Source organism: Cryptomeria japonica, chromosome 11, assembly GCF_030272615.1.
Source record: "Cryptomeria japonica chromosome 11, Sugi_1.0, whole genome shotgun sequence".
Lineage (NCBI taxonomy): Eukaryota > Viridiplantae > Streptophyta > Pinopsida > Cupressales > Cupressaceae > Cryptomeria > Cryptomeria japonica.
The window spans coordinates 17,863,090-17,880,559 of record NC_081415.1 but is presented as its reverse complement, the minus strand read 5'-3'; the positions used below and the strand labels follow the sequence as shown (position 1 = coordinate 17,880,559).

The 17,470-nt window shown below is 32.0% G+C and overlaps 1 protein-coding gene across 4 annotated transcripts; it reads left to right on the top strand.

Annotated features, from left to right (window-relative positions):
• The first annotated feature begins 7,830 nt into the window (after positions 1-7,830).
• LOC131049494 (homeobox-leucine zipper protein HAT5) lies at positions 7,831-12,035 on the top strand. Of its 4 annotated transcripts, none has more exons than XM_057983557.2 (4): positions 7,831-7,964; positions 8,775-9,184; positions 10,185-10,588; positions 11,489-12,035. In XM_057983557.2, exons 2-4 carry the CDS (start codon positions 9,061-9,063, stop codon positions 11,882-11,884), a joined length of 924 nt encoding a protein of 307 aa, XP_057839540.2. In that variant the 5' UTR covers positions 7,831-7,964; positions 8,775-9,060; the 3' UTR covers positions 11,885-12,035. The 4 variants fall into 4 exon arrangements, with proteins under 4 accessions (XP_057839540.2, XP_057839537.2, XP_057839538.2 ...); XM_057983554.2 differs by lacking the exon at positions 7,831-7,964 and adding an exon at positions 8,020-8,175; XM_057983555.2 differs by lacking the exon at positions 7,831-7,964 and adding an exon at positions 8,052-8,208.
• Positions 12,036-17,470: the final 5,435 nt, after the last annotated feature.

Genomic DNA, 17,470 nt, shown 5'->3' with positions numbered 1-17,470 from the left:
GTATTTGAAGTAGGTGAACCCTTAACCCTACTGAGGAGAGTGATTAGATCATTCACTTCCTCTATGAAATCACTCCTATGAATTGTGTTAGGCGACCTTGTAATGGTCGGCCTGAGAGTTTTCAACCAATTGTCATTGATATACTTCCTATGCCTATTTGAATTCTTCTCATCATATACTCTATCTGATTCCATATCCAGATTGGCAAAAGGATGTATGTCTGGATACTTGAACAATGAATCAAAGAAATATTCATCTAGGACCAACACTTTATTTCCATCAACATCCTTAACACTTCTGCTAACAGGATCAAAACAATTTTCCACTGCAAGCACGAACTCAGGATTCTGCACTGACATAGGAAACATTGTGACCTAGTGTATACCGCTATTGATAGTAGGTTCCATCAAATAGTAATTTAGAGGATTATCCACTCTTTTAAGAAACTCTTTTGCTCAACATGATCTATCTTTGTATCTTTGATATGTTCAATATTAGAGGTCATTGAAGATTGAGAAAAGGTAGGATGTGGATCTTTCTTTTTAAACTTCATCTTCTTCTCACTTGGAGAAGGTGAAGTCATCTGGTAGATGCAACTACAAAATGTTTGAGAAAATCTTCCTCAGTTAGCCAAAATAGCTTCATGAGAAAAATAACTTTATTAGAGCCAGAAGACCAAAATAGCCTTGTGTAGGAAGTCTTCAGAAAGGGTCTTCAAGAGTAAAAACCATCATCTTAATACTTAGAAAAAATCTAAGTAATACTTTGTATTTCTTTCATCTTCAATACTTAGAAAAAATTCAAAGTGTCAATTGGGTCCATAGGCTCAATTTTCACCTAAGGTATAACTTGATGTGAGGTGCAAATTGGTTCTATGTACCCAATTTATATTAGGTAAATCATCATATGGTGTGTAAGTTGGGTTTGTAGATCCAACATACACCTTAAAAAGGTTGGGTAACATGTGTAGTTCTGGCCTACGAACTCGGCTTACACATCAAAGAAAACACAAATAATGGAGTGGGTTGGGTTTGTAGACCCGACATACACCGCAAGACAAGAGGTGAAAGTGATGTAGGTCGGGCCTATGAACCCACCATACATCACAAGCAAGACATTACAAGGGTTAATACAAATGACGATGTTCGTGTTGTTAGACCCGAACATCACCAAAATACTACTAAGGACGGTGGTGTTTGGGCCTAACAACTTGAACAACATCATGGGTAAAATGTCATATGCCATGACAAAAATATTAGTAGTGGCGATGATGTCATTCGAGCTAAACAACCTGAATGACACCAAAGTAATTGTTAATCAAAACGACTTGAACATTAAAACTATAAGAAAGCCGAAAATGACAAGGGGGAAACAAGAATCATACCCCAAAGTTGTAACAATGAAGTCGACAAACTTGGAAGGCCGCTGCTCAATTAGGGCACTGTAAAAATAAAAATGAGGACAAACCTAATAAAAAAGGTTAAAAAAAAACTGATCTGGAACAGTTCGATTTCTAAAAGAACTCAAACTCAATAAATGAAGGTCATGAGAAATAAGTGATGTAAATTGGGTCCATAGACCCGTTTTGCATCAAATAGGTGGATTTTGGGTCTATGGACCCGATTTACACCAATTACTAAAGGGAAAGACAAAATCGGGTTTGGAACCCGATTTGACACCAAGAGGAAAATAAGAGAAATAGACGTAAATGAAAAAAGACAAAGAGACTAAAGATTAATAGGAAATTTTGGACAAAAAATACTCCTATTAAGAAAACTCAGAGTGTAGAAGCCACAATTGGCTAAAAATTGTGGGGGTTATCATAAATTTTCAGGTTTGAGGGTCAAAACTAAAAACATGATAACAAGTTGAATGCCTTTAAATACAATAACATCAATAATTCATACAAAATGTGTGTCTAGTTGGCTTAATGTGGAAAAGGAATGGGTGGGAGCTAGCCAAAATTTGAATTTGAATGTTAAATTTTTAAGGGTCAAGTATGTGGCTATGGAAATGCCTTAGGACATGAAATTTATTAGTTTAAAGTGAGCAACAATTGCATAAAGATAGGTGTATGAATAACTATAGTTAATGCATGATTAGCGTGAATATATTAGAGTGTATATGTTTGCATCCATAGATAGGACATGAATAAATATAGGAGAAAATATGTGTACAAGGATAAGGAAAGACTATGAAAATGAACCTAACTTCACATAATTTATGCCATCTTCAATATGTTAATGTACTAAGATATATACATACACAAAATAGATACAAAATTAAATGAAAAATCGTATAGACATACATATTTCACTATTACATTAATTAAAAAAATATATAAATTATATAAAACATAAATCATTTTTTATTTCCAACTATTTTTAAACATAATTTTTGTAATTCAATATTAATCAAAACTAAGGAGGCCACATTTAAAAGACCCCATTCTCATTTTTAAAGAATCTGAACACCATACTTTAAGGACCGAATCATGACAACTTTCCACTACTCTCCACTGACATAACATAACTAATGTATTTACTATTTAAGAACTATACTAGAGTGGTTTTATATGTAGAGTTCTTTCTTTCTTTTCATTTGATGTGTTTGCTTTTATTAATATTGATAATAATATTATTTGATAAATGCATGCTTGTCGTCATACCCTACATATATGTCACTTCCCTAGGAGGCAACAACAAAAACTCCCTAATGCAAGGACACTATTCTCATAGCCCCTAGACTATTTTTTATATCTATGATGTTGATCACATAACAAATGCCATCTTATACGACAACTACATATGAGACTAGATATTTGATTGTAATCTGACACACAATTTCTCATTACCTTCCTAGAGGATGACAACTAATATTCCCTCAACTAATGGCTTTGGCCTCTTGCCTGCAGACATGACATGTGAATTATACATTAAACATTAATACCAAAACCAATTCTTTTTTATGAATCCTTATCCTTCTTTCACATTGGCTAATTTATTATATATGATCATCATGTTAGGTTTTTCACTTTTGATTAAACTGTGTCTGATATTTTTCATCATCAACTTTTAGGATCATGTTACAAGATTTATCATTAGATGAAAGAAACAGTTAGACAGCAGAAAACTTAGAAGTAAAATTTTTCATTTCATCATCAATGTTTCAGATCATACTAGATGATCCATCATCATCTGGACGAAAGAAACAATTAGAGAGTAGATATTAGGATCATCTACTCTTTAATTGTTTCTTTCATTCTGATGATAGATCTTGTAGTATGGTCCCAAACATTGATAATAAAAAGTATCACAATAGAATTTAAACCAGAAATGAAAAAACTAATCATTATATATATGCTAACAAAGTTATATGAACAGTAAGAAATAGAAAACCAATATTTTTTATAGGCTTTTGCATGGTGGAATAGAATAGAATCCATCATAATTTGATAGCAATCCCAAAGGTTTTACTTGCTTTCCCAAGACTGATAAACTTTATTTTTTTGCATGTCTGCAATAGGATGAACCAATCTGGAATTTGAAATAAATAAGGAAACTAAAACAGCTTTTGCTTAACAAATTAGTGACATGTTATTAAACAAAGTATATGGTTTACCCCACAGTACACTTGGGAATCTATGTCCCCACTGAGGAAAAAGAAAGAAGTGGCACAGGAATCTTTGGATTTTTAAATTGATAGTTAAAACCTTGGGGAGATCATGGGGAGATTTGCTGTGTTTAAAATAGTCTGCAATATACTTGGGATACGTATCAGGGGGTGCATACATATTATTAAAAAAGGAAGTAAGATTAATAATGAAGATGAATGTGAATGCGAGCTCCACACAGGTGTCTTTTTAGGTTGAGAGACATAGAAGGTGGCATATTCCCAGCCTCTCAATCTGGCTGTGTGTAGGGAAAAAGGTTGATGAGATAGTGATAGATGTGACACTGTGACATAAGCATGATGTCTGCAATTGAGCTTTCCTAGGCACAAAGTGGCCAAAACAAGAGGAAAAAAATGGCAAACACCTTAAAAAAAAGTTTACTTTTGTCTGAAAGATTGTTGTCATGATAAAAGGAGGAATATTGATTGAAAGGCTCTGATTTTTAGGCATAAACAAATCAATGGTACTTAGAATATGTGGGATATAAATTAAAAATCCATGTTTCCTGATGCTGCAAATGCTTTATTAAGTCCAAAATATCAGTCTAATTGTTAAAAAAATTGATAAAGCAGGAAAACTCGATCATGGTATTTATGGTACTGCAATAAGATTTATCTGCAGTCTTGCTTTTGTTGTGTTTTGCTTTGGGCCCCAGATGTGACCATGCACAGGTAAATATATTCATCACTACTGTCTGACAATATGTAATGATGTGACCTTAACAAAGAGGTGTTAGGGTTTACCCTTAATGAGTCTCTGTTAAAACCTAATTTAATTGTATTCTGAATTTTGAGTCATAAGACTGTAAAATAACAATCTTGGGTACAAACCATCTTCCCCGAGGGCCCAGGGGGGCTTTATTAGAGTGATTTAACCAAGTTTTTTTAATGAGTTTATTACTGATTATTCTTGGTTTTCAAGGATAGATGTCTGAAGGAATCAGGGTAATAGTTGTTGTATTTGAATGAGTTTAGTACTAATTTTTCTTGGTTTTTAAAGACAGATTGAAGGAATCAAGGTATTGATAGTTGTTGGTGGCGTACTACTGTTTTTTAATATTGAACAAAGCAATTAAGACAATAAAGCTACTGGTCAATAGATAATCGAAAGGAAAAAGTAAACAAATAAAATAACCGGTAAAGCTACTGGTCAATAGATAATTGACAGGAAAAAGTAAACAAATAAAATAACTGGTCTTGGTTCCTTTTCACCATTATTAAACCTTGTCCTGCCCTCTTCCCTCCACTCCCACACTCACTCCCCCTTTTTAACCTATGTTTAGTAATAATTTTTCTTGGTTTTCAAAGACAGATAGATAATTGAAAGGAAAAAGTAAACAAATAAAATAACCGGTAAAGCTACTGGTCAATAGATAATTGAAAGAAAAAGTAAACAAATAAAATAACTGGTCTTGGTTCCTTTTCACCATCATTAAACCTTGTCCTGCCCTCTTCCCTCCACTCCCACGCTCACTCCCCCTTTTTAACCTATGTTGGTCTCCAACTAACTCATTTTATTCCTACATGTTCTCTCACTGACATTCTGATGATAGATCATAGAGTGTGATCGGAAGCATTGATGCAAACAAAATTGTACACATTGTAATCTAGAAACAAAGAAGTGACTACAATAGACTATGGAAATCTATTCTCTCCTATTACTACAAATGTTATATTGTTATCCATTTTCTTGATATGCCTATTGATTTTTAGATTTGATCTTTTCACACTCTCTATAATGAATTATAAAATGTAATTTTTTTTAATATATTGATGTTTTTATTTTTAATCATATTTTCTATTATGTTTTTTTAATCTAATAATAAATGATAATTGACAATGAATTACTTTAGAAACCAACAGTTGAATTCAACCATATAATATGTATTTTAATTTTCAATAGGTAGGTATAGATAAATTCACAAAAGAAAGATAAAATTGAAAGTTCAAAGATTCTGTAATCAAATTTTTAATATGATAATGAGTAAGAATAATGATGACATTAAATCCAGAAGCCCTATCTGATTTGATCTTGGACTGTGAAAATATCATATTTCTTATTAATTAAAAAGAAAATGAATTTATTCACTCTCTACATATAACTTATCCACATTCAATACATAATTCACTCTACTAATTTCTTGAACTGTGAAAAACTTAAACCTACTATAATGATTAAAAAAGATTATTAAACTCGTAAACCTGAGGCCACTACTCTTCATCAAATATGTCATTGGCTTTTGAGGTAATTAGTGTAAGTATATATTCACATAAAGTTGATATCTTATACGCTCTCGTGCTGTACTGACTAGCATGTAATGTTGCACAGCATTCTGCAACTTCGCATTTACTATTTATTTAATGGGTCTTGTCTGATGTTGATGTAGCATGCTTTTTATTGTACCTTGCAGTGCTATCTGCAGTACATTTGCCTACGTAAAACTGCTACAATACTGTTACTGTTGTCGGCATTAGTACACTGTTCATACTGCAAAACCATATATAAATATAGATAAATAATTCAGGAAACCATAATGTCAAATTTACATTTCTGAACATCAATTGGCGTACATTTTTTTTTTCCAAAATGGGAGTAGGTTATTAGGATTGAATCAGAAATATATTAATAATAATAATAATATTGTATATCATATATTAACTTTAATATGATATAAAAATGCTGTTTATGAAACATTACTGAATGTGATCTCAAAAGTAAATATATTAAATTACACAATTTCCCTTCAAAAACATTTACAAACTTATTACAAACTGTAAAAATATTCATTTTGATACCATTATTATCTTAATGTTCTAATAAGGAAACCGGAAACTTGGAAACCCAATCTCAGTTCTTTCAGCTCATCTTAGAGAGGAAATTTAATGAATGTGATACCCAAAAAACAAGCACATTCCTCTAGATAATGCAGACCATATGTTTATGGAAAAGGGACCAATTGAAACCCCTCTGACTTTAGATCACGAGTAACATGTTCATCGATCAGACATGTACAAACTCTTACACCATACTCACCAACACTGACAATGGAATAGGTAACAACAGTTCACCTATGTATGTTTCTGTCATCAACAGTAAATCTGGATCAGGAAGAAACATTTAATATTAATTATATATTAATTTTTTAATTTGATAAAAGATATTAGATTTTTATTGTCTATTGTAATTAAAGGAGGAGATGTTTCTAGAATATAACTGCGAAATTAAATTTAAAGTATAGACACTATTTTGTTTAGATTTTTCTATTATTTTCTTTCCCTTCTTTAATTGTTTAGAATCAACATCCCCTATTCTCTCCTCTTCTCCTATTTAGAACATTTGGTCTGTTTCTACCTCTTCATTTATCTCTTTTCTAGCTATCTTAGTCTGACAGTAATCATAGAATTTGATCTGAAAAATTGATGTTATATAACTTCACATAGATCAATCCAAAATTCAATGTTATTTGATATTATAGACTTCTAAGAAAGTATTCCAAATGAATGATATATTTATACAAATAAATGTTCTATAATAAGTTAAATGCCCTGACCCAGATCTACCGAACATATGTGGTCTACCAAAAATTATAAAAAATGCGAACTATGGTTCTAGAAATTTCAAACTTACATTTTGAATAATAGATAATACAATGACTTTAGGAGTGTACGACCACTAGTCTAAAGTCTTATCATTTACAGAGATTTAAGTACATGATTAACAAATACAACCCATAAACTTTTCACTGAAAAACATGGCCAGAGAATCAGGTAAACAAAGTTAGCTAAATAGAAATAAATCCGCGCTAGCTATTGAGTAAATCTTGATAAGCATGAGTCTCTGGTATTTTCTTGTAGCCTGCTCAGTTTGATCATAGTCATATATAGTACTTACAGTAAGTTAAAATCTTCAGTACTGTAGTTGGACCATGCGAACTTCTAGATAAGACCACTAAAAAGGTCACCTAGTTTGGAATTTAGTTTTCGTTTCAATTCAACAATCTGTGATGAGTAAGCACAAGGTCACAAGCATAAAAGCAAAGTCATCTGCAGATAAAATTGACTAGTGATTAAGATTACCTCCAGGTACAGTAAATTCTGTGTCTGGTACAGGATGATTAAATCTGTGACTAAGGTATTGAATATTTATAAGCATGGCAGGATTATGATGAGCAGAGTCGACAGTTGCAAACAGGAGAAGTAGTGTACAGTATTTGGACTGCAGTACTGCAGGTGATACCGTGCCACATACGGTGGAGATGAAGACGATGCACCAAAAGCAGAGGATGTGACCGGTAAAGGGCACACAAATCCACCAAGCTTTTCTTGACAGCTGTGGTCATCCAATGACCCACACACTACATTGAAATTCCTATTTCCCCCATAGTACAAGGCCAGTCACCTCATGCAATTCGTTCTCTGATCTTCTTCTCCCTGTTAGCCTAAGGGCTAGAGGAAGACTAGGACATAAGCCTACATTTCTCCAACAATGCTGCTAAGTGCTAAGTATGAATGTAAATCTTTTTCTGTGTATGCTAGGTATGAAAAAGGCTTATGAATTCATTTCTTCAATAGTCAAATTCAATCAAATCATATAGCTGGTCATCCTGAAAAAATCCATGCGAAATGGATTGGTGTGGAAGAGAGGCTGTTCAGAAGTAGTTTGCCAATTTTCAAGCCACGTTTCCACATAGTTTTGTTCTAGGACATGAGACTTATTAGGCCTATAAGTCGTCTACAGTAATTGAGACGATTTGCAGGATACAACTCATCATTTACCTGTAGATTTCTGTCATCTTGCTCTAATGGGTGTAGCAATTTGAGAGCTCTATCTCAAGAGTTGACAGCAGTATTAGATTCTTTCACACTTTTGTTAAACTTGTAGGAAGATACAGCTTATCTGATAAGTTATAGTATCCCACAATGTTAACACAAGTAGATTTCCTGGGTTTCAACTTTCAACTAGGCCAAATTGTTTTTAGATCCCGTGTTCCCTCTTCCGTATAGGCTTGAATATAATCAAGTTCAATCTGTTTGATTTTATATATGCAACTTACACAAACCCAAGTACACCACAGTACTAATGGCTTCTTCCATTGTGGCAGGGATTTGAGAGGTGCAGGAAGCCTGCAGGCATGGGGACTAATGAAGTGATGATAATGATGACAGCATGACCTTCCAGGATCTGATAAAAAGCTGGTAGTGAAGTTGGAGAAGTGACCAATTAAAGTTGTTTTCTTGTTCTGAAATAAAGGATTCGTTCTACTTTTATTTGAGGTTCCCATACAGAGAAGATTGAATCTCATAAACCATGAGAGTGGGTCTGAAGAGGCAGGCATAAGCAGTGCAACTGTGGAAATACAAGTTATAAAGGAGGGAAGGCAGGACAACATGGCCTGTGATGGGAGAGCATTTTATTCCCCCAATATTATCATGAAGAGTGAGGACAGCTCTGCTAATTCCATTGCTGCCATGATTGCTGTTGGCTCTTGTACTCCACCTGCAACATTTCAAGGTCTGTAAATACAGTGCACATCTGACCCAGGTCTTGTGCATTTTTGGTTATAATCTATACTACTATATTTATCCTAGTATCAGTATATATACTCTTGGGTTTTGATCCATTCTTATTCCCATGTAAGTTATATTAGTATTGTGTTTGTAAAATGTGTTCTATTCATGCTACGAATGGGTATCCGCTTAGTCTTTGCAATTTTACAAGCTTTATTTAGACATTGATATCTTCATTATGGATCTGATCTTGCTTGTTAAGTCTGGTATTATTTCAGAATAATGTAGATATGGTTCATTTTTGGTTTCTCATGTCTGGTATAGTAATCTAAGAGACTAATGTTGACATGGTAAAACAGTTTGCTTGAATTTTTTTGAGTCCTCGTGGTGATATGTATTTATATGATAGTTTCAACTTTCAATTATTGAGATGTTTTAGACCAGTTGTTCAAGTTGATGGCAAGGCTCTGGAACAGTTTTCTTGTATTCTGCGCATGTAAAAATTGTCTTACAGAGTTCCATGAGTTTAGTGCGCTGTGCAGATCCATCTCTTAACAAGAAGTGATTGTGTTTTCGGTAGAAAGTATAAGGAAAGGGTCTTCAAGGAATTAACAAACGGGGTTGAATACCAGAAAATGATTTTAGATTGTATGGACACAAGTCTCCTATTAACATTCTCTCTCTCTCTCTCTGATAATTTCTTATTTTGATAAAAATGTGAGATGGATCGTGGAACTGGCACTAAATCACAGATAGGGCGAATAATTTTATTCTGGGTACAAATAGTTGTATATCTGTATTCAAAGTCATCCATTTGTTTTTTCTCAGCAGTCATGAAGCTTCATGAAAAAGATTATAACAGTCTTGTGAAAATTTCTTCAAATCATGCAGTAATAGGGTAACTGGTTCTTTTTCCTCATAAATAGATAACCAAATTTCTCAGTTGCTTGTAAAAATCATTTTTTTTAATGGTTGGGTGGCTTGAATTGCACTATGATATGCAGGCAATCGATCACTAGGTGCTTTTGACTCTGGAAGTGAAAGGAAGATTTTAGGTAAATGCAGGTCTTTCTCAGCTTTAGACATGTCTGAGGATCTGGGAGACGAAGATGGCTCTGATGACTCAATCCACTTGGGAGAGAAGAAAAGAAGGCTGACCTTTGAGCAGGTTAGGGCTCTGGAAAAAAATTTTGAGGTGACAAATAAATTGGAGCCTGAGAAGAAAATACAGCTAGCAAGAGCCCTAGGCCTGCAGCCAAGACAAATTGCAGTGTGGTTTCAGAATAGAAGAGCAAGATGGAAGACCAAGCAACTCGAGAGAGACTTTGATGTTCTCAAGCAGGATCATGATTCTCTCAAGAAAGACTTTGACAACCTTGTGGAAGAGAATAGAAATCTTCAGGCCATGGTAGGGAATATTTCTGCAAAATTCAAATCAAAATTAAATAGTTTAGCTCATTATGCAATATCAGCCATTCAAACCTCAGGCATCTCTTTGTAAAACATATTCCAGACAGACTTCCAAATATTTCCAAATTAGTATCTACCAACCATTTATCTAGATGCATTCAGTACTTACAAATTTTGTGTATGATATATTGAAATTCTTCTGATAGCGTTTAGAATTAGTGTATGACATTATTTTCTGATATCATTTCTTCCTTGAAAACATATAATCTAATAGCATTTTCGACTTTTGATGGCATTTTCCTCTTCCGATATCATTTCTTTATTGCAATCTGCTCCCTCTTCACATTTAGAGAAGAGTTTGATTTTTATATATTCAAAATCATCTTACAGCATTTAGAATCTGTCATCCCATCCTGTTGAAGAATCCAGAATCTAAAATCATATATCACATCAATATCTTTTTACAGGCTTCAGAATTTCTGTATGACATTATCTTTTGAGACCAGTTTTTTCTTTAAATGTACCAATCTGTCTTCTTGATTCACCAGAATTAGCATGTAATATATATAACATTTATAATCAGTGTGTGGCATTATATTTTGATACCATTTTTTTTCTGAAAACGTGCCTCCATATATTCTATCTAATCAATGTAGAACATGATACTTAATTGATATACCATAAGTGAGATGGAAAATCTAGCATTTGGAATCAATGTATGGTTCTAAACTTATGATCATTTATTTTATACCATCTAAGACTGGTGTCTCTTGGTAGCTTAGAATTGTTGTATTGCAGTATGATTTCATACCATCTACAGTTCTATTGTACATAACATTATGTTTTGATAGAACTTAGAATCAGCTTATGAGTTTTTTGTTGTTATGATGATCAATAGGTCCAACGTCTGAGAGGCAAATTGATGAGCAGCCAAGACCAAAAGAGTCAGCTGAATTCTTCTCTCATGGAGGAAAATGAGTTACCAGTGCCCATGTTGTCAGGAACTGCTGATAATGTCAATACAAACAAGGAAAATGAAGGGCCTTCCAGCATAGGGAGTGAAGCCAGTTCTGTACTGAACATTGACAGCCCAGGAACCATTGACAGTCAACAGAATAACACCATTGATTCAGCTATGAAAACATGTGTGGCTTATCCTCAATGCAGTATTGGTATCAGGCCTAAGGTGGAGGAAAATTTGAATCAAGCAGATGAACCCAATTTCAATTTGTTTTACAGTAATTTAGAGGAAGCAGGTGCTCTGTGGTGGGAATATTGGCCCCAAACCCTCTAACAAGGGATCTGCAAGATCTCATATACACTACCTATTTCTAAGTAAAACTTAGTTTTTTTTATCTTCTTAAGAAGGTATTTCCATCACCACATAAAGATAAGCAAATCAGCGTATCTGTTTATGATAATGGTCATGATTGCATTATTTTCCATTCTATTACTTCCATGTTAAAATGTGATTTATTTATAATCTAATTCACACAATTCAAGACTATCTGCTAAAATTAACTAGCTTTAATAGAAAATATAAAATCTGCTGTCCAATCTGTAACTTATTCTATTTACTATTCATCCACTGAAAAAGCAGGAATCTCTTCTCATTAAAGGAACAAAAGGGTAGACTTTGACAGCATCAATTGATTTCTTTATGTTCAATCAGAACTCAAATGCATGTGCCCCCACTGTTTGCAAATATATAGAGGGACATATCTGTCTGACCAGTATATAAAGAAAAATGATGTGTCTCCATATACAATCTATCTTAACAAACCATAACTTTAATTTCTAAGCCATATAGGTGTTTATCACTAAGGGTAGAGATTATATATTGATATATCTTGCATTGATATTTAGGTTAAATATCACTTTTTCCATTTCATTACCTCAATTTTTTTAAATTTATGAATAGTGTATATATTACTATTTATAAAGTAGTACATTATACATATTTATAAAAAGAAACCGTTTTTAAGATTCTCAAGGTTTACAAACAAAAAATTTGAATACCTCATCTATATAAAAAAATAATTGAAAAATAGTTATCTTTTGATGAAATATATATATATATATAATCATTATAAAATAATATTACACATTTATAGAAAACAAAATAATTTCCCATTGAAGATTGGTGTACATTTGTTTAGTTATATTTGAACTGTTTTTTGAGTTTTTATGGTCGTACAGTTTCAAAAACTGTATTACTGTCGTTTATTACTTTAGACTGTATTATGATATTAATAACGGGACTACAGTTAATATATTGTTAATGTGTTGTTAATAGCTCACTGAAATTACCTTCATGCTGTTTTGTTTATAGAACCAACATCCTTATTATACTGCTCTTAATATAAAAAACAAAATAATCTCTCAATAAAAAACAATAAATTTCATTTGATCTTTATTTAAAAATTATATATTTAATTATTGAAAATATTAAAACCTGTAAAAGTTGAACATATTACCATTTGAAAGAAAGTGACACGGGACAAAAGAATATAGAAAGAGGAAAAAGTCAGGTAGCTTATTGAAAAGTAGTTAAATTGTTTCAGTTTTGTGAGGTGTATTTATCTAGTATAATCTAAATTCTACGTACTGCATGGATGGATAAGAAACGTTAAGGGATGAACCACTCTATTGATAGATTGAGATACATTTGTACTAGTGTTTTGTGGGTCTGAATGAAGGTTCAATCAATTATGCTGGTGTGGATATCCAATCTGAATAAAATGCACAATCAATTGAAAATCAAATAAAATTATAATGAAATGTTTATTTTTTAATTCAAATTTTTTTTTTATAATAATTAAAATATTTTGGAGATTTTTTCATAGTGTGTTGGTTAAATGGTGGTGTTGTTGTGGAGGTGTCTATTCTTCATACAAAATAGTATCTAATCAAAACATAAAATTTACAAATAACAATGGATTTTCTCCATACAAAACAACATTTATCAAAAACATAAAATCTGCAAATTACAACAGATTTTTATGCAACTTCTGTAAGAAAAATAAACAAGTGCATAAATTATAGAGAAGAACAATAGCACATAAACCTAGTAAAAATATACGAGTAAAAACCATGGGCAAATTCTCTTTGGTATTTGATTATCAAACTCTATAAAACAACCAAGTTGTAGAGCCCTAATTGAAGACAACTTACTAAATATAGTAAGTATGAACTGCACAACTACATGTGAAACATGTGAAATTACTATTTATAGTAAGTCTCCTAACAAAACTTTCTATTTATAGTAAGTCTTTAATTTTTTTGGGCCTGATGCCTAAAGACATGTCGCGTAACAATGAGCAACAAGCGGTGCAGTAAATAGGAATCCATGATGACTCAACCAAATCTAAATGAGAATTCAAGATGACTCAACCACTGCTAGATGAGAAACCATCCATGATGACTCAACCAAATCTAAATGAGAACCCAAGATGACTCAACCACTGCTAGATGGGAACCCAATTTGGACGAACTTCACATTCCAACAATTTCTACCGGTTGGATCCTCTCAATCTGCCTTTTTAATGCTGTAAAAATGCAAAAAAAATCTGTTAAAAACAATTGTATTATGCAAATTTGTATTTTTGATGGGATGTTTTGTATGAAGAATAGCCATTGTTTGTTGTTGTCGTCTCTACCAAACTTCAAAATTCTACTAGACTATTGTAATCACAAACTTGTACCTTAACTGATCCATTCAATCTAGTTAATCTATAACTAAAATAAAATTTCAAATGAGATAATAGCACCTTTACCTAAACTAAGTCGGACCACATAAATTGCTCTTTGAAATCTGACAATGAAATCTCATTGAGAAATCACTTTGGGTATTTAATGTCTATTTCCATTTCTCTTGATGGGTTTATATCACAACAACTTGCAAACCAGATTCGTTATGAGCTGTCGTTTATGGTGTTTCCATCCTCCTAGAAAAAGATACCTTCCTTTCAATATAATCTCTGTCCATGTCAATGCAAACATTATTTCCTAAATAATTGGACATTCATAATTTTAATAATTCAAAAAATATAAAAGATAAGCAAGGTGAAAAGATAAAATATAAACCAAATTAAAATAGATAGGAAAGGAGATTTCAGTTTTGTTAGCAGAGTTTCAGTGGTTTGTAAAACTTTTGGTGGCAGGTTTACTTACCAAATTTTAACAATTTTTAATATATTATTTTGTATCTTTAATTTAGTCTGTTAGGTGAGATCTTAATATAAGTGAGGTATTTTGTTCTATTTTATTTTAGATTTTCAGGTATAAGTTTGAGTGTATTTATAAAAGGGAGAATAAAGTCTATTTGTTAATATTTTAGTTGTTTAGTTTCAGTTACGTAATGTATTTTAGGGTTTATAGTTTCAGCTAAGTATATGTGGTTGTAAGGTTTCAACTTTAGCAGCGATATAATTTTGTAATTTCTGTAAAAGAGGTTGTATTACTTTAGATTTTATTGGATTGTTTCAGCTTGTATCCGTTATGCTTTTAAGGTCATGTAGTTGTGCTTCTAAGGTCATGTAGTCTATTTTACATTTCTCTTATTTGCAACTCTTTTTGAACTGCTATTCTTTATGTATTTTATTCAACTTTGTTCAATATATATTTAAAAAAAAATAAATTAAATAATAATGATTGAGTGAAGGTTATAATTTTAAATTAAATTATTATCTTAAAATTTGTAAGTTTATTGTTTGATATTATAGATCATTTCCATAATTGTGGGATTGATCATACAATCTATAAGTAAGATCTTAAAATATAGACCTTATCTAACATATATTTAAATATTCACTTTATATCCATCTGGAAATCCTATAACTATTTTTATATATATCTAAGATAGATCAATCCCTAGGAATGAGAGTTAAGTGGAAATGGGTATGGTTGAGTTATGTGCAATTTATACATGTATTTTTACTATTGCAAAAGGGATAATTAATCAAATTGAATTTAAAAAAAGGAAAACATATAAGACACCTAATTTTCATCATTACAAAATTAAATATAAATAAATTTGTGTTGTCATCTTGATATAAAAACTAATTATCATATATTAAATTTAGTTAATTTAGATTATATAATAAAATATTTAAAACAATAATTTAAACATAATATTGATAAAATTAAATTTAATAATTTTGTTAAGTTAAAAAATATAAATTTGTCTTTCATGGCATAGTGTGATGATTAAATCATGACATTCTTGTTGTAGTTATCAAGGTTCAAACCTTTGTTGGACCATTGTGATCATGGGCATTGTGGCTTTCCTAATGTATTAGTGTGATGACCTTTTTATGTTAGTTACTTCATGTACTAATGTAACCGTTAATTAAATGTGGGCCCACTACATATCTTTGTTTCCTTTCCTCTCTATTTCATGCTTTTATTTTCAGATTGCAATTGTCCATTTTGGACATATTTTATTTTTGGATTTTTTCCTCTCCTTTTGTGGAGAGTGAGGCGATTTTTGGTAGGAGGAAAAGTTTTCTTGTTAGTGTGAGAAAAAATTTCTATTTTCAGAGTGATGGGTGATGGCTATGTAAATTTTGATTTGTGGAATAAGAAGGCAAGGCTTTGCCAAATTTACTATTTTTAGTTTTTTTGATTTGGTTTCTCCTCAACCTTTAGTGCATATTCATAAGCTTCATCCATCATAGGTGCTTTTAACAATGTGAGCTAATCCTAAAGTTAAAATATTAGTCCATTGACATACCTAGTTTCTAATTGTCCTTCACTTTCTTGTATATCCATTCAAATTTTAAGCCTTGTGAATTGTTTAGTATAAGCCTATATTGACTGATCCTTTTGTTTCAAATTTTGGAATTCTTTAAGCAAATTTTGCTAATAATCAGAAGGAAAAAATCAAGCTATCAAACATTTCAGCATCTTAGGCCAAAGCCTAGTCTTATCTTTTCTTTGTCTTCTTCTCAAAATAGACACATTCTCCCACCACAAGGCTACAAGAAACTTCAACTTAGATCTGACAATTTTCAATCTTTTTGGATCATTGTCCTCAATATCCTCCATTTCAAAGTACTTCTTCAATTCTTGGAACCAATCCAGAAATGCATCTAGGTTGAGCTCACCTTTAAAATAAAAAAATATCAACCTTTATTTTAGAACTTTCTTTTTTTAAGGCTTCAATAAGCCTCTCTATAGGGTCTAAAGTATTAGCTACATTCCTACAAAGGTCAACATTTCTCCTACCCTTTCCTCCCCAATTCAAATGAACTCCGTTAAACCCTTCTGAATGAGGAGATTTAGAAATTTTGAAAAGATGAGGAAGATAATATATCTGACAATTAAATGTGGGCCTAGCACTTGTCTATGTTTCCTTTCCTCTTTGTTTTGTGCCTCTATTTTTGGTTTGTAACCTGCCCATTTGGAATAAGTTCTATTTTTGGATTTTTTTCCTCTCCATTTATGGGGAGTGAGGATATTTTTGGTAGGAGGAAAAGTTTCCTTGTTGGTGTGTAAAAAATATTTGTTTTTGGAGTGATGGGTGATGCCTGTGCAAATTTTGATTTGTGGAATAAGAAGGAAAGTGTGATGTATGGAAATAGGGATCCATAAATTTAGATATGAATTCACTTATTTCTACACAAAATATTAAAAAGAGAATAAACTCAATAGATTCAACCTCAATTATATCAAGAAAAGGGTTGAATGCAGATTGAGTTTTGTTCCCTTTTGATTGAGTTGAAAATGCAATTGAAAGGATGTAACTTGAATGCTAGATCTAGGGTAAATGATGGGAATTTGACATAAAATAGCATAAACAACAAGCTATAGACACAAAGCTAAATATGAGCAGAAGGAATAGAGAGGCACCCATGTCAGTAAATTCGGCTTGAAAGTA